The sequence below is a fragment of the Pieris rapae genome, chromosome 15 (assembly GCF_905147795.1).
Source record: "Pieris rapae chromosome 15, ilPieRapa1.1, whole genome shotgun sequence".
Taxonomy (NCBI): Eukaryota; Metazoa; Arthropoda; class Insecta; order Lepidoptera; family Pieridae; genus Pieris; species Pieris rapae.
This window is the reverse complement of record NC_059523.1, coordinates 6,948,232-6,972,269: the sequence shown is the minus strand read 5'-3', so window position 1 is coordinate 6,972,269 and position 24,038 is coordinate 6,948,232. Positions and strand designations below refer to the sequence as shown.

Below are 24,038 nucleotides of genomic sequence, written 5' to 3'. Positions count from 1 at the left end.
TAAAGCTTGAATGAAAATTGATTTAATGTGATATTTATTTTTTTGCTTCTTAACAAGCAATTTTTATATCCTATTGCCCAATGAAACTGACCGTATTTAAATAAAAAAAGGAAACTAAAAATTATTACACTTCTTTCGTATTATTTAAAAAAAACTTGATAACAACCTCGGGGTTATTAAGGGTTTCCTGGTTGAAGTCGGTCGGCTTTTCCTTGATGTATAATGTATGGAACATGTTCATATATATATTCTTTTGGAATTAAATTAAGAAATTTATTTAATACGTAAAGTAAATTTACGGTGGACGTCGATAAATTCAATATTATAATGTGGTGTATATGTTGATAATTAATAAATAACTTTTTTAAATGTCTAAATAAGTGAGAATGTAACGATACCATCGTTTCATTATTATTCGAATTTATGACAAAGTATACTCAGCTACGTAATTTTGAAAACAAAGACTACGCAACATAATTATTTACAAAAGGAAAAGGAATTTCATTTAAAAAGGATTTCTTTGAAATTACAATATTAAAAAGCTTTTAATATTGTAATTACTTTATAAATAATAAATTGTTTTGCTACCATGCCTGTTTTAGGTAGAAACATGTAGTATCAATATGAATTGTAAAATTTTTTACCTATGTGTAATTGTACCTATTTATAAGTATTTAACGCTAATAGTGCATAAAATCGTATGACAGATCTCAGTTCTGTGCGTAAACATCAGGGGCGCTGTGCGCTGTAACATAAATCTTTTTAGCAGATATTGTCAACACTACAAGCCCTTTCTAGCCGAGCTATGCTCGCCAAAACTCGCCAGGTCGAGCACCTGAGCTATCCAGGCCATTCAAGCTAACGGCGAGATTCCATTAAAAAATCAGTCAACCGTTGTCAAAGTCGTTCTAAGACTTAATATGCCTGAATACACTGGCTAGGAAGAAATCATTGTGAGGAAACAGTCAGACACAAAGTCTATGCATATCAGACCAGAATACTGCTAACAGCCTACTTGGCATGTCATCCTACATTGACATATCATTAAATTAATTAAAAATAAATTTTGAAACCTTCTTTTAAGCTTACTTGTGATGAGGCAACCCACCAATCCAGTTGACTAAATCAAATAATTAATCAACGTTTAATTAATTATTTTTTGTCTTATAACAAATATAACATTTTTGATACTGCATAGAAATCTTGTGAATATAATGTTTAACAAAGGACTATATTTAAATATTAAACGCATTGGGTCAGTGAATTTGAATGTCCTATTGTTATAAGATTTGAAATTTTACGCTTTTTAACAAAACAGGAACCTTACAAGTCGTAATTTACTGGGTTTTGTTCTGTTCATATATATTAAGTATTTTAATAATATTTTCGTAAGTTTATAACTTCAAATAACCTGAGAAATACACAAAGTCAATTTTAATTGAGATTAAATTTTATTTCGGCTGAATATATCTTGTGTAATATAGAAGGACTTTCTAGCTCCATCAAGCTGGAACCCGCTTTAGAAAAAACTTGATTTTTCTAAATTTATCTACAAAAGATGCTAGTAAATGTAGTAAACTTTATTTTTTTGTAGTATCATTAATTGCGCCGAAAAAATAATTAATACCGCGCAAAGCAGGAAATATTACAAATATATGTTAGTTTCTCGACCAGACTAAAGACTGAGTAGCCCAACAGGCTCTGGAAAAAGTCGAGAAAAATTATTTATCATTAGCGGTTTATAACTTCGATAGCGGGTGTAAGGGAATTACGTCATCGCAGTGATTGTAGCCGTAGTGTGTAAGCATCATTACATTTAAGGATATCAAATCGTGTAATTATTTTAAAATTATTAAAATAATTTTGTAGCAGAGCAGTGTCTAGCTCATATCCAAGTCTGTGGTGAATAAACGAGACGTTTTTAACAATTTTTTGAATAACTTAGTAGTAATTGAACTCTAGATTAATCAACCAAATATATGATCTTGTTTTGTTGCCTCAAAATTATCTTGAATTCGTAACTAATTTATACGAGATATATTATTCAAGGATGTGCCATAATTCTATTTCACTAGAGGCAAACACGGCTGTTTGCACTTTCTTGAACGGAATCGATCGGGGACTTGACTTGATCCCCTGCGATTGGGCTTTGACATATTGTATTTGTCGATGTTATTTAAGATGTTTATTTTATATCTTATTTACTATGTCAATAGTCGATCTATTCTAATACTATAATGTATGCGTAAATTTGGAGCTTGACCTGATTTCTGTGACTGTTTATGTACTGTGACCCTTATCTAATTACAACATCAGCCTTTTTGCAGTATTCACAAGTTTTATGGTATTTTATATACTAAGTCATTATGTTTTCCGTACGAACACTTATTCGTTGCGCACATACATAAAAATCATTTATTGCATCGTTGCTCCAGCCTTAATGTTTTAAATGCTCTAAAGACCATTATACACAGGTTTAAGTTTTTCATACACATACGATAATATAGATTATAACCCCCAAAACATTTCTGTACATCCGCATTCAGTACACTGCCCAATTCGAGTGCACATAAACAACAAATTTAGTACTATAATTTAGAAAATGCGCTTAGCGTTAAGCCTATATAAAGCTAGATACATTATGTAGTTAATGCATTATAGGCCAATAAATTAAGCCGCTTACCGCGCCATATTGAGAGATAAAGATCTAAATGGGTTAACCACTGTCGTCGATTATTGAAACTAGATTATCTACGATCATGTCACATTTCTGAGCTATAGTAATGGCATCTAATTAAGTCTAGGCTAGGCATGTCAGCATGTTGCAAATTACGAGTCGGGATTTACGATGTAAGCACTGGAATTTGGATATGTGGGGAAATATCAAATATGTGATTTCCTTTGCAGGATTTTCGGCAGCTGAAATATAAGCTGTATTAGTTAAAATAATGGTAAATTTTTACGGTAGGTATATATTGAATGGCAAGGCAGATTAACTAAAACCGATAAAATATGAATTTCAATTTCGACTTATAAAACCAGGTGCCCATTGGAATATTTTAAAATTTTGACTTGAAGAAAAACATATTTTCTTTAAATTTAATTAAAAGACTTAAGGCAGTGATCGGGTGCGTCAAATTCTTTCAAATTTAATAACGTTCATGGAGATATATGGTCTATTGTAAGAATGTATTTACGGACCACATATAAACCAATGCAACACCACCAAATATATTAAATATAGCGAAATCTAGCGTGTGAAGGACTTGTGTAGGAACGAAAAACAGAAAACACAATATGTGACATTTAGCTGCAGTATTTTATTTCAATACTTTTATTAAAATATGTAATAATAATATATGAGTGCCAAGTTTACGACTTCTCAGCCATCGTGGTCTCCAGCATAACGTAATACGAGAATGTGGTTTTTATTATCTGCAACAAAGTATGTTTTGTCATACAAAGTTCGCTTCCACATTTAAGAGAAACCAGTTCATTTTGCGTTTAATTTATAATAATATATTTTGAGTAGTTTCAGACCCAACTTATCCTGACAGTAACGGTATAGTATGTATTGAAATAAATTAAAGTTTTTATAATTTCTTATTTTTTAAATTGCAAATATAAATGTATTCTTATTTTGTCATATTCGATCTTTTAATGTTTATTTAGCCCATATACCTACGAACCATGTTATAGTTATTAAAGGTATGAATTTCATTACAAACCGCACTGTGCTGGCACCGGGTAAGTTTCAATCCCGGCATCATTTTGAGTTTAATCCAATTTTCAAACAGTTTTTTTTTTTTAATAATAACCAATATTTTAGTCATGTTCGCTACGGCTATTATACAGAATCAGAACATAAGTGTGCAATATATTATGAGATTCGATTGCGTTCTTCGTTTAATTCTGATTGGCCAATCTTTATCTACTACCACTGCGAGATCGATATTTTCATAAGAATAACTAAAATCATAGTTAATAATCCTTACGGAAATCATGGGTTTTACTCCTGCCTTCAGACCACCTAGAGCTGTAAACTCCATGGCTGGCTGGACTCTTTGTAGAAAGAGAAGAAAAATTTTCTTATTCGGTATGGACATAGATTCCCATCGCATACCGTACACTACATCTGCTAGATCTTCAGTCTGTCAAATTTTTTTATTAACCATTACACGTGAATAATGCTTTGTAAAATAATAAAAAAACAGGTAATTGGCGTTAACATAGAGACAATACAATAATTATTAAAAACTAAACATAATCAATATGTTATATTATTATTAGAGGGGCCAGGAGAATGCCGATTTTGTCATTATTAAAACCTTTAAATCTAAAAACCTCACATAAATATGCTATGCATGATGTTAAATCAAATTCTAACATTTATATGCTAAGCATGCAATACTTACACCTTACTTTAGAGTGTTTCTTGAAACTAAAACAAACAATCATAAACCTGATCATAAACTTTAACAATGAATACTAAAATAATAAAACAAAACTCATGTTTAACAATTTTACACAAACTTTAAAACCATCATATCAAAGATAAAAATGCAATATAAAACAAAATCTCATACACAGCAGTCACTGTTCATCCTTATCTTTTTTAACTACTATAACAATTATAATATATAGCCGACTGAAAAGACTTAACGATTTTCAAAAAGTTCACAGCATAATATGGCTATTGATTTATAAATTTGGACTGATCCTGAAAGCGTTACATATATGGCCATAATTTAAAAGTCATTTAGGTTCATAAAGTAGAAATCTTTTAAAAAATAAACTTTAAATTGTTTCCTTAAAAAATCTATAATTTGTATAAACTTTTAAAATTTACATCTCCTCGCATACGCAATCGGAGGCACTAGCTAGTCTGTTGAAAATATTCTATGAAGAGAACGTAATTTAATACCTGTCTTCGTATTTCTTCAAGTACAAATGACATTAATATCAAACCTCCCATGTAGACGGTTACCATGACAACATACAATAAAATATTTTCTTTGCTCTGAAACATATATTAAAGCAATATTAAAGGAGTCTTGAATAGTAGAATTAGTCTTCATAACCGATTATGTATGTAATTGAACTTAAAATTAATTTAGGTAAATTTGTATTTTTGGAATTTGGAACTGGATTTAGATTTGAAATTGGAATTTAGAGTGTCCATCTTAAACCAGCTCCATTTTTTTTGTATGAAGAAAAAAAATTAACGGTGGATCTGTGATTCGACAAACTTACTTTAAAGAAAGATTTATAGTCGAGACTAAAGCGCTACGTATTACTATGAGAAATGGTAGTCACATTTCACGTCCTTTTAAAAATAATTATCAAATCGACCTCAGTATTTAAATAATAAAAATATCAGTGGCGCTACAACCTCTTTAAGTCCTGGCCTCAGATTTCTGAATCTGTTTCATGATCATATTTAAATCTAATAGGCAAGTAGGTGATCAGCCTCCAGTGCCTGACGCACGTCGTCGACTTTTCGGGTCTGAGACATATCGGCTTCCTAACGATGTTTTCTTTCACCGTTCAAGCAAATGTTAAATGCGCACATAGAAAGAAAGTCCATTGCTGCACAGCCCGCGATCGAACCTACGACCTCAGGTATGAGAGTCGCACGCTGAAACACTAGGCCTCAGTATTTACTGTACACAATTTTTAGTATATTCTAAAATCGCATATATCTTGTATTATTGTCAAGTTATATAATTAAACTACACTATATTTGCTAAAATTCTCCAAACATAATTTCCATAATCCCCAATATATAATAAACATTGCTCAGTAGATACGTATTATGTAAATTTATTTAAATGATTTATATTCTTTTAAAGTAAATTTGTCCGCCTCTTTTAAGTTACTCATCCAAAACTGATTTTCTTTGAAGTTTTAATTAAATACAGAAAATATAATCGAAGTTAGAGTTCAACTTGTTACATTATATTTATGATGAATTTTTAACACGTTGGTTATTTTTTTTTGATAATATCTTACTTACTGCATACATAATTTGATACATTATCAAACTGTCGCCAACTAAATTATGCAGGTAATTTGCTGCCACGTTGACACCAAACGCGGATTGGACATCTTTAAATACCCTAAAACGAAGAAAGGAACTTAATTGTACAAAACTGATAAAAATAAATCTGTTAATGTCATACTTTTACTTTTATATTTGTACGTTTCCAAAATAAATTGATTGATGAACTCCTATAAACCGTTTTAAATAAGTAAATATTTAAAATTTCAAGACAAGTTCGCCAATTGGTTTGTCGCCTAGAGTGGCTCTTAGTAAATTGGATTTAAATAGTTGGGTTTTATAACCAACGAAAATTGATTGATCTATTTCTCATAAAATATTGGTCAATGAAACTGACATTATAGAGCCATGGAGTAGAAACAGAACTATACTAAAACTTTTAATTCGATTCCAGATTTGACAATTTCAGTGTTGCCACGTTATGACAAGTACTACATAGTGATGTTGTGAAATTATTGGAAAATACTGGATTATTTCCGGATCGATTCCTCTGGTTTATAGTAGTATATCTAAACAGATCTCAACCGTGTCGCTAGGTGAATGATTTCAAAAATGAGGCTTCTAAATAATCCGGAGAAAAACGTCGCAGTTCTTTTTGCCAGCGATACCTCGGTACTCCAGCTAAACCTCAGGAATAAAATTTCGCCTCAAAAACTATGTAACTCTATACGGGCAAGCCACCTCGTGGGAAAAGTCCGTGAAATATCTAGGAGTCACAATACCGGCATGTAAATTTAAATACAGGACTTCAGACATCACACTTACCTTAAAATAAACGCGTGGTATTTTAAAACTTCAATCAGAACATCTTTAACTTCCTCATTTGTTATATTCTTATGGAATCCACTACGTATTTTATGCTTTAAAATCTGTATATGGCCAATCAAATGATACATAAATAAATAGTTTAATGTATGAAAAATCATCATTACAGTTACTCCCATACCCGCGACATATATATTAATTACATGCACAATAACCCAGTTTTGGTAATTATAACTGTAATCAAAGGGAAACCATAGGTACAGACAGGTCTGTAGTTTCATAGTACGGTTAAGTATAGCTTCCTTATTATTTATATTATTGAATACAGGTATCCAAATCCACGTAACCCAGTTCATTGAGAAGAAAAATATTAAGTAGTATGCCGTCCATCTTGATAGACGTTCTATTATGAGGATTTTCTACAAAAGAAAATGGAATTATAAGCTATATATATAAAGTTAAGTGTCATGTTTTGGTCGTAATCCCGGAAACCGCACAACCGATTTTCATGAATTATTATGTATATTTGGTAGGAATGATTTTCATATTATTCCTAGCAATGGGAGACGACCTTTCTAAAACTACTGACTCATACTATATCTAGATGGCTTGTGTAAAGCATAAGTTGCATTCTTCGGAGACGGCATATTATTATAAGTGATCCTTCTAAAATTTTAACATATTTTAATGTTTATTTTTGACGTTCATTTTTCTTTTTTTGTGTAATATATTTTATTGAGTGTTTTAAAGTGCCCTATGGCGCAAGACGCCAACCGATTTTTAATTCATCCATTAAAAAGCTTTTCTTTTTTACAGGATATTTATACTCACAGGATACCTGTAGACCGCTCATGAAGCCAGGGGCTGCTTTGGTAGGGAAGAATGGTTTATACCCCACAAACCATTCTTCCCTACCAACCTAAATCACATTATGCGGGAATCAAACCCAGCACTACACTACACTATTACTATTACAAAATATGAAACACAATTGTCAACCCCGCCAAGCACTTGATCATTACACATCGATATTTATTTAAATCCGATATAATTGAACTAAGTTCCCTCAGTTGGACCAAGTTTCAAAATCAGTTCAGTACGTTATTAGATAAGAATATAAATAATATTTCTGGAGGGGCTATGTAAACACATAAGAATACTTTTACAAAACAAACAATTTTAAATACCACACTTATTAGTTATTGTATATTCGTAATGACGTTTTTTATTACTACATATATTATGTATTTTAACTTAGTAAATTTTTAATAAAACATTTTATTGGACCTTAAATGTTTCACTTTAAATAACGTGTTTTAAGGAAAAAATGGTTGAATAAATGAAAATGTTTTCAATAAAAATAAGGAAGGGACAAACCTTTTTGGTAAATGCGCTTTCAGTTTTCCCGTTGTTAAGATGAATTTTACACATGAAATCTTTCATGAGCTTTTTGTAATATGACAATTTTGCTGAATAAACATTGACCTAAAAAAAATAATACAGTTTTTGATGGATTTACAAATTCAAATGTTTAAATTACTTTCATACTTGATTTTAACTTTAGGACTATGTTTAAATTTATTTTTAGTTAAAATTAACTAACGTTACAATTTTTTTTTAAACATGCACAGTTTCTTATTTTCAAACATACAGGAAATTCACCTTACGGCCTTTTAAAAATTAGTGTGCTCTATCCTAAAGAGTCCTAAGTTAAATAAACTTAAACTCAAAATAATTTTATTAATATAGGTAACCAAGTACATTTATCAGTCTCTGTCAACAGAAAAGATGATAAATTGATTCTACATTGACATTTACTACCAGTTGCGCAAGTTAAGGGCGTAGAGCGGGCAAGAAACTCCCCACCACTCTTTTTAATCGCCAACTCTTGGGTCAAATTGTTTAAACTAAAGCAAACTAGGAATTACGGTCATTTAAATACTAGTCGAAAATCTTTATCGATCAATTTACGTTAACGAGAGTTTTGAATGTGATGAAGGATGTACACCTCAACTTAGGGTTGAAAATCATGGATCAAGTTATGGGTATTTCTTTCTAAAACAGAAATGCTGGCGACATGTCTATAAAACAAAATTATCAAAGAATCGGATGCAAATAAATTCAAAGAGGGTTGTAAAGTATTAACAAATAGACTGTAACGTTTTAAATTTTTTTTATTATAATTTAAATACAAGTGACTTGCTACGTAGACGACTGTTAGTTATTAATAAACTTAAAGAAATCCAAGAATATTCTTTATGTATTAAATATATACTTACATTAGCCAAACACGTAACAGGAATTATAGAAAAAATTATACCCAATGTATCGAATGATAAATCATTGAAATTCACATATAAGTATATCAGTTGTGATATCAGCAATGAAGGGGCGAATGTATTGATAATCAAATTATTTAAACGATAGTAAATATTAGGTACTGTGTAACCCCACCAGCTCTTGCTCCCTAATCCTGTCAAATTTGCCAAAACAATGAGAACCTTGTAGAAAATCTGTTCGCGTGGTGGCTGCCTGTAACAAGAAAAAAATTAAACAAGACAAAATAAATTTCGTTCAAGATTTAGTTTGTTATGTTGCTTATACACCAACATCGCTAAATCATTTGAATAACACGCTTACATATAATATTGCGCAGCCATCGTTCGGTTTTAAGGATAAAACTTGTGTACGCGAGTTGTGGTGTGGAAAGCGACTTATGACAGTACAGTTTGAAGTATCCATTATTCTTTACGATATTTTTTATTTTTATGGACTATTCCAAGTTACACCATATGTGGAGCGTATCGCATATCACTTGCATTATATACAAAATATAAAATGAGATTGGAAAGAACACACTTCTTATGTATCAGTTGGTATCTCTAGACAATGTAGTTAAAAATACCTTTGACAATTAGTGTTCAGTAAAATGTTCATATTTCTATGCCAAATAAAGTTCGACACTTGCCCTTTTGGTTTTAATAATGTAGACTATAGAGCGAGGCAAAACTTGCTGAGTTTCTTGCCTATTCTTCTCAAAACTCTTTCGCGAATTTTGTAAACGTTTTTGACATTCATAAGCATGCCCTAAGACGCATCTAATTTGAATAAACGAATTTTGATTTAATAAGTTAATTTCAAGAATATATCTGCACTTTTTGCTTCTCTGTGTTTTTTTAATAAATTACATTTTTACAATAGACAATTTAAATATATAAACACTCATGCATAATAAACCGGTAAAATGATTGAAGGATTTTCTAATTCGGCCCAGTAGATTGTGAATGTTTTCGTGACAATAATACAAATCTTTTGTAGATGATATTTATTTACAAATTTCATGGGAAACGAATACTCTTATGGTCCGAAATTAATTATGTTACAGTCGACACTCGCAATCAAATTATCTTGATTACAAAGTGTCTCTAACATCTAAGTGGTTGGAATACAAATCTACTTGATTACAGACTGTTGTTTACAAATCGACTCTTATTTTAATTGAAGGTTTACGGTACGGAAATTATTATGGGATTGAAAACAGGTAAAATTATAATAAAACAAGCGAATAATTAGTAGCAGTAGTTTTATGATCCAAACAGTTGTATTTATTTTACTATTCAATATGGGTTTTAAGCTATTGCATAGATTTTTAGAGCTTTACCGCGGCAGTCCCCGAGTGCCACACATTTTTTTCATGTTAGTTCATCCTACACCCAAACGGGTTTGCTTCTTATGTAATAAACAATTTTTCTATAGACAATCAACGTAAATTAAATACAATTTGTATCTGTCTATCAGTAGGCAAAAGTTCATTGCCCAATCCGGCGCAATTACTTTCATGTGTCACCATAATCCATGAAATGTCAGATTTCTCTTTGTCTATAAAACCAAAATTATTGAAGAAACGGATTAAATCTGAGGATAAGATCCATTTATAGTAGTTTTGTTGGTGTTGATGTGAATGATATGTATTTACATGTAGAATATTTTCATCTTCGTTAGTGTTAATTGTAATTATCTATTTATATTTCATATAGATTTTAAACCGACGGTAGACCTTACAAACGATTTTTTTTAATAAAAACAACAATTGCTACAGTTCTACTCATCATTATAATCAAGTAAAAAGCTTAACTTCTCCATTAAAAAGTATGTCCTAACCAGTTATATGCTATAGTATATAGTATAATACAATATACATAAGATTTAAATGAACTGCAGCTTAAGAAATTGGATCATTTATAAACTGTATGCAATTTTTGTTTATAGAACAGGGGGCAAAAAATAATTAGATTGATGTAGAAAAATTTAGATGAAGCTAATACCACGATATAAGTAATACTACGCGAAGTAATAGACAATAGTACCTCTTAACTTTTATTATTCAAGTTGACGAAGTAGTGACAATATAAAATGTTTATAACGCAATCAGTGAAACTGAATTTCCCAGCCGTCTCATTTCCAACTGTAAATTCACGAACTCTGCTGAAGTTCTCCAAATGTGGTTTAAATTAAGTTAAAACTGTGATTAAGGCTAACATACACTACACCACAAGAATTCCGAAAACCCGGTGAACCTCAGGTGAGGCAATTTGAGGACCTGTAAGATTTTCAGAAATTGTCCAACAGAAACTATATAATGTTGCCTTGAATGTTATTTCTGGTAGCCACGTTTAATATGTGTTAGTCAGAACGAATAATGTAATCCACAATATAATTTTTGGTGTAAAGTATTCCAAAAATCATCGGACTAAAAAAAAAGATTGCATATATTTTATTATATTTATTGACTATATAATTTACTGTATTTTTTTACATACTACTATACATACTATCAGATAAAATCTAGTCACGTTTCTCACCAATCGTGGTAGCGGGTTCCTTTTACGAATTTCAATTAATATAATTGTAAAATTAATCCTGTATAATATGGTAGTAATTTACCATATTTTTTCGACTGATAGTGATATGTAAGTAATATGTATATGATATGTAAATAAACGTAAATAAAAACATTTTCGAATGTCTATTATACATAAGCCTTTAGAAAATTTAGGCAAAGCGGCGCGACCCGAACGAGCATTTACTTTAACAACTCGTTGACAGTCGAGTGTTCTCTTCCAATTAAACCCACAGAAACTCACTTTACAAAAATACTCGGGAAACGTGAAAAGGCTTAGTTGGTTTGGAATTAACACTGCTTTTTGGAACGATCGCCGGATAGATTACATTCTTTTTTTAAATCAAGTGCTCTTAAGAACTCCACTTTTCAATATTGCCCGATTCGATTAAAACATGTCAATTGACAGATCGTTTATTGTTTTTTTATGTCTAATAATAATAATAATAATTGATTGCAAGAATGAAAAAAAAAATTATGGTAGATCAATTGTAAGTTCGCATATTCTGCCATTTATAATTGCAAATTTGTCTTAAAAGAGTTTTTTTACATTAGTCAATTCTTAACATTATTTGTTGTGATAAAATATCACATTATTAAAATATATTGTAATTATATCCAATTAATAATAATTATAACGACTCGTGTAAATAATTTACCAAAAGTAGAATGAAGTGGATTTCTAAAAACTCTAGTCGGAAGAGCTATTCATATTTTTGGTAAATTATTATAAACCTCGATTGCCATACAAAATGAATATTTCCTATAAATGTGAATTTATATAAGATATTATATCTAATATTGAATTTAAAAATAAATGCATCGGCGTCACAAGTAGGCGGCATTTCAATCTATAATTCATGAGTTAATTTAATAAGAAGTCAATACAATTTGTATGGAAACCGTATCGTCACGTTTCCCAGGATTGAGGCAGGATATTGCGCATATCATATTGCCTGTCGGGTCTACCCATGACCATGTGCAAATGTTAGTATATGAATAAGTAACCGAGATTTTCTTTTAGGAAATTGTTTAAGCTATGTACGGTTATTTCGATAAAGATTTTTTTGTCTGTTTATTTAAATTGAGATTAATATTTAAACGATCGATGTTTTTTAGCATGTAATTTTCATACTTAAAAGAGTTAAAAATTGTACCTTGCAAAAATCTATTTACTGCGAGTCTAATCCATTTTTAAAACGAAGCTAACATTACCATCATGTATAACAATACATATGTAATACTTTTGATAATGTGTGTAAATATATAATAGTAATATGGACGTTTATTTTCTTTAAAAACTAATTACTCTAAGAAATATGAGAGTACCTCCTTTTTAGTTTAAGTTTCATTTCTATCAGGATACCACGATATCAAACCAAAGGAAAGTTAAATATTTAATTGCTTCAATTAAATAAATTCAACATTGTAATTTCATATATCGCATATATATTATACAACACATGGCATAGCGCAGTTGTGTTTCAAATTCGGATCACGATCGCCTCATCTGTCTGATCCTACCCAGCTTACTCTGAGTACTTAAATTATAACGTTGGTTCTCGCTTTCCGTGAAAAATCTCGGAAAATTCCACTGGAAACAGGATATTGGTAGCTTAAATTTGTGTGACTTTATAATAACAAAAAATATTGCTTATTTTTCTTGCCAGAACAAGGAAGGAGTTCAGTTAATAAATACCTATGTTTATGATATACAAAAGAAGATGAAGATAGGTGTATGTTATTTTCATTTAATCGAAAAGAAATGTATGCACCGAAATCGAGTTTCTTTATGCTTTTATTTTTAAACAAACTTATTGTATTGGCGGAGACCAAGAAAAGGTGGGCCGAGGGGCAAGTGGAATGCGGCGTAAAAAGAAGAAATATGGGAAACACCACTCACCTTTAGTCCTCAGGCACTTCACTTGTCTCCGTGGGAGAAGACCACGTATAGAATATTAAGCGGTAAGTACTTGGTACTCTGCGGTAGCGTAAACACAGTAGTAGAAGTGAGCAAGCGTGACCTCGCGACGGCGGTAGTGGCTTCTCTCTCTGAGGCGCGGGCGCAAGTCTCATAGTCCCCTCCTTCCACTCTTTAATATTGAGAGAGAGAGAGAGTGGTGTTTAAGGAACGGGTGCGGATGGGACAGAAAATGAGGACAGAGAGGACTAAGGTGATTGGATGGCGTGAACATTGCCCCCGGCCTAAAAAACCTTTAGGTTTTTTATAAAGAGAAATGATAATAAAAAGACAAAAAAATAATAGTTATAACAATGAGAAAAGAAAATTGATATTCGCGATTGGTAAAAAAGATCATAGAACTATATGAGTTTGTTTAGCGGTTTGTAAAGCAATTTTGTAAAGCGGGTTGTAAAAGATTCGTAAAGCAGTTTGGAGAGCGGTGTATTAAGCGGTTGATCGAGCGGTTTTAAAGCGGTTTTATTAGCGGTTTTATTAGCGGTTTTATAGCGGTTTTGTAAGTTGTTTTGTAAGCGGTTTTATCAGCGGTTTTAAAGCGGTTTTGTAAGTTGTTTTGTAAGCGTTTTTAAAGCGGTTTTGTAAGCGGTTTTGTAGGCAGTTTTATTGGTTCGGTAATGGGCATAAACGCACAACAGGCCTTTTATAAATTCCCGTTGCAGTTTTGACTAAAACTACTCTACAAATTCCATCTTTTCCGGGATAAATTTCCATTACCTTTCCCAAAGGCCAAGAAAGTGGAGAAACGTTATCTGTCACTATAACTACAACTGTACCTATTGTGACAGGATTGGCTTGTGTATTCCATTTTGTTCTCGACTGTAGCAAATGGAGATATTCCAATTTCCATCGATTACTGAATGATTGTATCATACCATCCAACAACGCATATCGTTTTAAAAGTGAAACTGGTTCATCATCTACTTTCATTCTAGCGGGTATAAATTTTACTGGTGATGACATCAAGAAGTGAGCTGGAGTTGAAGCTGTGAGCTCAGATGGATCCTCACTTAAAAGTGTAAGCGGTCGAGAATTGATAACTGATTCAATTTGTGTAAGAACAGTTAACATTTCTTCATACGTTAGTAACTGTTCACCTACCACACGACGCAAATGGTTCTTAAAAGCCTTAACAAATATTTCGAAACAGCCACCAAAATGAGGACTTCGAGGAGGATTGAACTTCCACTGTATACGATTATTTGCAAGCTCAGTGGCAAATGTATCATGGAATTCAATCGAGTTTGTAAGTGTAAATATATCTGATAATGCATTTTTTGCTCCAACAAAATTCTTTGCATTATCTGAATAAAGAACAGAAATAGCGCCACGACGCGCAATAAATCGCTTGAATGCAGAAAGAAATGAACTGGTACTAAGGTCTGTAGTAAGCTCAACGTGTACAGCTCGAACCACCATACAAACAAAAATGCAAAGATAAGCCTTCATAGAGCGGACTCCACGTTTTCGATAAGGAATTATTGAAATAGGACCAGCATAGTCTACAGCGGTATGGACGAAAGCTTTAGATTCGTTTACACGATAGTCTGGTAAGTCACCCATGAGCGGTATAATAGGATGAGGATTTGCTTTAAAACAAAAGTTACATTTATGTATAACTGATCGCACTATGCTGCGGCACGATAGTATCCAATAACGTTGTCGAAGAATCGCCATTAAAGTGACTGGACCAGCGTGACAGTTATGACGATGATAATAGGAAATAATTAACTCAAGTATCCTGTCCTTTCGCGGTAACAAAATAGGATGCTGCTGATCATACTGTAGATTGGCATTTTTTAATCTACCACCAACCCTTATCAACCCATCAGCATCTAGAAAGGGACATAATCTTTGAATAGAACGCGAGCAGCGGCCACTAGTTTTAAGGCTATGGATGACATCATAGAAATATACCTTTTGTAAAACCTTAAATATCTGTATTTCAGCATAACTAATATCGTCAGCAGAGACATTAGTAGATCTAGGAAGTCTTTTGAGAAAACGGTATATCCATACCACTGTACGGAGAAACAATAACCAAGAAGAAACTCGATGAGACAGTTCTAAAATTGGGTTTGGATCACTCCACACTGTAGCAGGAATAGAGACTATTTTTCTTTCTTCTTCTATATCAACAGCTGTTTCAGAGTTTAGAGATGTAATTGACCACTCAGATGATTCCAGTTCTAACCATTTTGGGCCAGTAAACCAAGTAGAATTATTTATAAATGCAGTGGGTGATAAGCCGCGAGATAGACAATCACTAGGATTTTGATCACCCGCAACATGGTGAAATTTTTCATTTTTAATTAAATTTTCTAACTGCGGTTGTTCTACTATAGAACATAGCGAAATAGCGGTATAACTGTTACAGTTATTGGTGCAATCAGAACCCAATAAGGGGACGTTACCGATGATAATATACCCGAATATTGTTTCGAAAGCGGTAGGAGTGCCAGGTGCGCCAGTAACACGACCCGACAACATTATATCGGCGTAATGCGGTGCACCAATAAGTATCTCTATCTCTGACGGATGAAAATAATTTTCATCCGCCAAAGTAATATTGTTTAAATGTTTGAGCGAAGACTTTTTAACTTGTGCCACCGGTAAACAGTCTGTTATTTTGTCTATAGTAAAGGCATTTAAAGGTATAGAATTATTATTAATCCGAGAAGAAAGAACAGTAGAAACTTCTCCTATTATCTGATTTGAAGCGGAACCTATACCTTTTACAAACTTATTCGAAAATTTAGTAACCTTTAAATTTAATCTTTTGCAACATTTCATGGTTATAAAAGTGCTTTGAGACGCACAATCAATTAAAACACGAACTGTATGTGGTTTACCATTTAAATCATATATATATACTTGCGCCGTACCTAATAAACATGTATTATTACTTTCGGAAATAGCCGGCCGAATATTACAAAGTGAAATATTTGAGTTATTAATCGGCTGATTGTCGCTGCGTGGTGGTAAATTAGGTGTATTATTAGCGGGAGGCCCAGCAACCTGCGATGTTGCATTGTTCATGCGATTCAAGTTATTAGTCGCATTACGGCACAGCGTAGAATGATGTCTCATGCGGCAATTACGACAATTCCATGCAGACTTACACTTATTTAACATATGCGATAAACTTAAACAGTTAAAACACCCTTTATTGTTTTTGATAAAAGTGTATTTATCATCTATAGACAATTCGTTAAATGAATTACATTTATATAAATTAAAATGATCGATGCGTTTACAAAATGAACAATTAGACCGCTTCTCTGTAAGCGACACAAACGCACGCGAAGAAACCGGTTTGTTATGGAATGTGCGAGTAGTATCCAAATGCTGAGCTATTCTATTATGCTCGCGTACGAATGCAATTAAATCTTTATAACTAGGTATTGTAGGGTTGTTAATATTATGTAATTCGAAGGAACGAACTGTACTAGAATCTAATTTCTTCAATGATAAATATAGTAATATAAAATCAGCTAAATTTTCTAATTGTAATGATTCTAAACTTGATATTGCGGTGCAGTAGTTGTCAAGAAACAATTGTAAATTTTTATGTGAAGCGGTGGTAAGCGGTTTGAAGTCTAGAATCTTTTGCATATAAGCTGAACCCAAACTTCGTTTGTCATGGTATTTGTTTATAAGCGTTTGCCAAATTAAAGCATAATTTTCAGCATTTGGAATTATACCTGCACAAACAGAGAGGGCCGAATCAGATAATTTACTTATTAAATATTGAATTCGTTCGTGATCTGAAAGATCAGGATTTTCATGAATGGTACGTTTAAAGGATTCGTAAAATAACGGCCACTTAATGACATCACCGTTGAAAATCATTAATTCCAACTTTGGTAAGTGAAACGATTTGCGTTGGTGTTGGTTTGCATCAGATAAATCATTCCTACCTACAACAAATTTATTAAATTTCTCAAAAATGAATTTACAGTGACAATACATGTCTTCAAATGAATTCATGCAATTAAAATTGACAGTGTATAAGGGATTAATAGTTAATTCGATAACATTTATTTTACTCACTGTTTCACAAAACGAATCCCGAATATTATCAATTGATATCATACCCGATAAAAAAGAATTTATGTCAGCCTCCTGCGAGGTTTTCTTTGACCTATCGTATAAGTCTTGCACACGTGAAAATAAATTGTCTCGTTTTGCAATTAAAACGGCTCGATCAATTTCAAGCGAACTGTTAGCGCCTTGTTTCTCAGAAGCCGCTTTACGAGTCTCCATAATGACAAAGATATATATATATATATTAAATTAAATTAAATCAAATAAAATCGCGATTTGTAACAAACTAAAATAGTATATCGCGGCTCGAAAAGGACCAAACAATGTATTGGCGGAGACCAAGAAAAGGTGGGCCGAGGGGCAAGTGGAATGCGGCGTAAAAAGAAGAAATATGGGAAACACCACTCACCTTTAGTCCTCAGGCACTTCACTTGTCTCCGTGGGAGAAGACCACGTATAGAATATTAAGCGGTAAGTACTTGGTACTCTGCGGTAGCGTAAACACAGTAGTAGAAGTGAGCAAGCGTGACCTCGCGACGGCGGTAGTGGCTTCTCTCTCTGAGGCGCGGGCGCAAGTCTCATAGTCCCCTCCTTCCACTCTTTAATATTGAGAGAGAGAGAGAGTGGTGTTTAAGGAACGGGTGCGGATGGGACAGAAAATGAGGACAGAGAGGACTAAGGTGATTGGATGGCGTGAACACTTATTAACCTTTAAATGTTATCCAATTACAAAAAATATTATTACAACACTTGTTTTGAAAGTTTTATTCAAAACCAACTGCAAATGTAAATATCCGTGGTTATTATATAACATTTTACATGTATTTTACTGTAGCACTTAAAATCAACCTTGCCTTATATTCTAAAAAAAATATACCTACTGCTATGATATACAAATATAATATGTTACAACTCATAGTACATAAAGCATTTACTGATACTTTAGATAAATTTCATCCCAAATCTAAAACAAGTTCTTCAATGCTGTATGCTTCCTTCATTTAGAGGACCATGTATAATTAATTATTTTGCCGCGCCTGAGACGTCTCGTTGAATGTTTGACTGCTAATTGTGATGCTAAAAATTAAAAAAATCATTTTACTTTATTCCAAGAAAAATTTCATTACTAGCTTCAACTTTCAAATTGGTATTTTTGTGACATCTATTATGAGATTAAAATCAAATCAAAATCAAACATCATTTATTCAGTTTAGATGCGTCTTAGGGCATGCTTATGAATGTTAAAAACGATTTACAAAATTAAAGTAAAAGCAAGACTACGCCATCCGATCGCAAAACTACCTTGTTCTGAGAAGAATTATTCAAAGGAAAATGTCATAAACCAAAACGTCATTAAAGTTACATAAGTAAAAAATAAAATAATATTTTTTTCTGTGATTTACCACATTCACCGTTACATACATATTTACAACACTTCCAAGATACCAAAACAAAGTATAACAATATAATTAGAACTATTGCCAAGAGTTTTTATCTTTTAGATAGTCATTAACTGTGTAGTTACCTTTATTCATTAATGTTTTTATATATATGTTTGAATCTGTTTAATGTCAGTTGGAATATTTCACTAGGAATCATGTTATAGCAGCGTATACTTGGCCCATGAAATAGGTAGTGTACTGGAATGCACACATTCGTGCACTGTACTATGACATATCTTCTGCGAAGCTTTTTAATAAGTCGCCGTAGTCGAGTAGGCCTGTAGGACATTTTTTTAATACTTATTAGGGTCTGTTTCACAATATCCGGATAAGTTCCAAATAAGCTATTTATTACTTATTGGTAGGTTAAACAGTATTTTTGCGTTTCACGACTGTCAGATAGCGCTATTCGTCATGAAACGCGAAGTATCTTATTTGGTTCTTTTATCTTTCGAATAATTTATATGTTGCATAGCTATTTGGTACCTTATCCATACATTGTGAAACAGGCCCTTAAATCTATTATTAGAGATACAAAACTTAACATTTAGTACGCTAAAATGTGTAATAATTCGGTAAAACGCAGTGTGGCCATCTTCCTAAACATTATGAAAAATCGTGCATTCTTTCCGGGCTTTTAACTAAAAGAATATCTCCACCATAAAAGTTACAGAACATTTACTTTTCTATTTATTACCGACACTGCCCGGTAAAGTGTGCCTAAGTTTTAAGTTAAAAACTTTGATATTTATTATAAAATTAATGCGTCTCTTATTAAAGTGGGACGATGCGGCTAATTTTGGTGTCATATTAATTTCGCAATCATATTAGCAGCTGAAATGTATAGTTTTTAATTATTAAAGAAAATATATTTGTATCAAAGACCCGTACATTAATAACTTTATCCATGCCTGAGTGTCGCCTACATTAGATAAGTATAACGGAACACAATGACCTGTTTTCCATGTATTAAAAACAGACATAACACATAACATAACAATAATAAAAAAGAACAAGGCACGTTTTAAGTGTGTGTGGATGTGTGCTGTGGTTGAAATTGGCATGGGCTCAGCATCATGCTGAGGAGCACACTGTTCCACAGGGCTGGTCATTCTGCCAGAGACCACACTAGCTGGTTTCTTCCTCAGTCAAAAAAATAAACTAATAATACTAATACTTATAAGAAAAAAAAATATTAGTAAAAGTTAGCAGTGTAAGTAATGAAAAAAATGAGAGTGTCCATGGGTGGCGGTATGACTAAACATCAGGTGAGCCTCCTGCCGGTTTGACCCCTGTTCTATATAAAAAAAATGAAGAATAAAAGTATATAAAAAATCAGTGGCGCTTTGAGACCTTTTGGGGTTTGAGTCAGTTTTCTGGATATGTTTTATTATCATTTGATAATCAAATTGGCAAGTAGGTGATCAGCCTCCTGTGCCTGACGCACGTCATCGACTTTTTGTGTAGGCAATTCGGTATCCTCACGATTTATACACCGAATATATATACACATAGAAAGAAAGTACATTGGTGCTCGGCTGAGGATCAAACCTACGAACATGGATGAAGCCACTAGGCCAACACTGCTCGCAAGTAATATAGAAAATAAAATTAGAAATAACAATAATTTATTTTCTTGAGCAACTTTTCAATTTAATTACATTCAACAAATTCATCGTTAGTTATAAATTATATGCTGCTGCTAATATAACACTTAATACTGGATTTCCAGTAGACCAACTAGTATGCAATAAAACCTCATTCATAATTTATGATAAACTAACAGCAACTTTGTGTTGTTATTTGCTTTAACTTAAAAAAATTCTAGAACTATTTCAAAATAAAACCGCTTGCGTGTATGAATTTCCTAATCCCGTCAAAAATATATCATAATCTTGTGTGGAAATGGGGAAATTGTGCTGCGAAATCATGCGATCAATATGTTAACTAGGCAAAAATTTGTACGGTATTTTAAAGCATTTACCCGCTTAATAACTTGTTTTATAACTCTATATCAACGCGGCATACATATTGTGTCACGTTAAAAAACATAAGTACCGTAAGTTTAACACTCTTGCATTTTTCCATTACTGCCAGGTCTTTTCATTGAATATTACCTACAACAACAGCTAATGCAGAGTTTCTCTTAGACGCAGTAAATGCAATCATGCAATGTTATCATCTTCCTATTATTTTTTTAACGATGTATCCATGATAAAATATCTACTCATGTACAAAATTAAATTACCATCATTTTTTTCAATGTCAATGCGTTGATTTAAATATATATTACTAGCAGACTCGGCCAAGCGTTGCTGTGGCTAAGGTTTTTGTTATATTATATAGTAGTAAACTATTCAAGGGAAACGGTAGGAGAACTTATGTGAAAGGTAGATAGCTAATGTGAAACGTTGATACTTTTAACACAGCGCCATCTGTTAGAATTTTATCAAATAATAATCAAATATTTTTAATAAAATAATGAGCTTACTCGATTTTTATCGGCGATATGAGTGTGCAAATTTGATTGATATCAGTTCGGTAGTTTAGGAGTCCATCGCGGACAAACAACGTGACACGTGAATTATATATATTAACATTATTTCTGTAATTTCGCGTTATAGCCGTTACCCATTATAAAAACTGTTATGTTTGGTATCTATTTTAATATTGCATTCTTATGATTTTGTATCTCCTGATAACGTAGACCTGTATGCTTTTGTTATGTATACTAAATACTGGACATAAATTGGGCTTCAAAAGCCCGATTGGGAACAATATTGTCACATCACTTCCACGTAAACTCAATCGTTTAGCAACGCATGTCGATAAAGTACTACTTAATAGTGCTCGTTAAATCACGGCATTAAACAAACCACAACCATTCGACTTAAATCGCATCGCTAGTAGTAAGCAGAATAACATTATTTTTATCTAGTTTCTTTTATCGAGTTCCGCACATCACATTACTTCTGAAAATATAAAAAATACGTCAAATTTACAAGATAAATCCATAAAAACATTATGTTTTGATTCAATCAAAGAAATGAAATATAATTTATTCATGTAGGTAACATAATGTACACTTATGAACGTCAAAAAAGAAATATACATTGAATGCTTCTAATTTTACATTTTGTACCAGTTCTCAAATCAAGGGCGTAGAGCGGAAAAGAAGAACTGGTAATAAACTCTCCGCCACTCTTTTTAATCGCCAAGTTTTTTTCTTTTGTTGTATTTTTCTGAGCTGCAACCATTACACCATGTTCCATATGACATCGTGAGTAATAAAACATAATAAAGTAAAAAAACTAAGATTTGTCCTCTATCAGCAGGAGGCGTGGTGAAATAGGAACACGCACTTACATTCTCGTATGTTTTACGAGTCTCGATTGTCATATGATCCATTGGATTTGGTGTAAATACAACACCAACATAATATGTCAAACCAAAAATAGCGATCACAGCTAACATCAATTTTAATGGCGTCATTGTTCGTTTGTAACAGTTTTAAAATATCGAATTTTCGAAACTGAATTACAGTCAAACGCGTTATCGAAGACATCGTTTAGTCACATACCAGTAATATTGACCAAAATCAAAGGTCCTGGCTGAATTCTATTGTATTAGGTACTTAATAACAACGTCAGCGGCTGTTACAACTATCGGATTTTAGGACCAAATATGAGTAATACCTTATTTTATTGAACGGGCAAACGGGCAGGATACTAACCTTTTTTTAAGGTATAATACTAACGTAACGTACTATAAGTTAAGATACTAACCTTTTACAACTATCGGATTTTAGGACCAAATATGAGTAGTACCTTTTTTTATTGAACGGGCAAACGGGCAGGATATTAACCTTTTTTAACGATTTTAAGTGATACCGCCGTCCATGGACACTCAATGGCTCAAGCTCAAGGGCTCGCGAGTGCGTTGCCGGCTTTCAAACCTTTGATGGCGTTATAACAGATTTTGACAATAATTATTATCTTTTTTAGAGTAATTAAATAACAATGGCTTCCTAATGTTTATTTATATCAGGTCCATTTTAATTGGAAGATAATATTCACTATTATAAAACTATTTGAATTCTTAAATCAAAACATAGTTCTAAATTACTTAGTGTTGCTTTATTACTTTAAAAGTAGGAAAAACTTAGAGCTGTAAGCTTACAGTGTGATCTATTTAGTTGGTTACTTGACTACTTTGTATCAAGTTATTATTCTAAGATGAGCATTATCCGGTGCAAACTTGCGCTGAATTAATATTATTGTGGAATAAACTTTGTAAGGGGTATCTATTTAAGTTATTAATATTCTCTTATATAATTTAGTTACATTTTACAGTCTAATAGCGTCACTCGAGCTTACTTGCTTATAGTATTTTTGTAGCCACTTTGAGTGACTATTAAGAAACGTTGTATTAAAATTTTGTGTTGGGATTAAATAAAATGCCTGTCTAAGTAAAAAAAAACTTTTACTGTACTAGTTATTAGGAATTATCAAACATAAGCAATATTTAGTAGGAATATAAAAAAATAACCGATGATAATATATAAAAAAAATATTTTAAGTTCAATCTCATTTTCCGAGCCCGTTGTAAAAAAACACACACAATTTCATTCATTTCTAAAATGTTTGACTTTACATGTATACGTACAGATAAAAATTATAACTACGGATATAGATCTACAAAAACAGATTTTTATAGTACATATTTTTGTAAAATAATTGCTAAATTGTATAATGTTAATACATGAAAACAAAAGAATGAATTTATCAAACACTGTCAACATACATTCATGCGAAAGTACTTTTTATTACCCTTAATCTAAGTCGT

The 24,038-nt window shown here is 32.2% G+C and overlaps 1 protein-coding gene across 1 annotated transcript; it reads right to left on the bottom strand.

Moving 5' to 3' along the window:
- Positions 1 to 3,372: 3,372 nt before the first annotated feature.
- On the bottom strand, positions 3,373 to 22,685 carry LOC110996762. The gene is made up of 9 exons (XM_022264588.2): positions 22,560 to 22,685; positions 18,693 to 18,715; positions 9,106 to 9,358; positions 8,204 to 8,311; positions 6,827 to 7,245; positions 6,017 to 6,119; positions 4,925 to 5,020; positions 3,996 to 4,151; positions 3,373 to 3,435 (listed from the first exon to the last, which is right to left on the bottom strand). Exons 1-9 carry the CDS (start codon positions 22,683 to 22,685, stop codon positions 3,373 to 3,375), a joined length of 1,347 nt encoding a protein of 448 aa, XP_022120280.2.
- Positions 22,686 to 24,038: the final 1,353 nt, after the last annotated feature.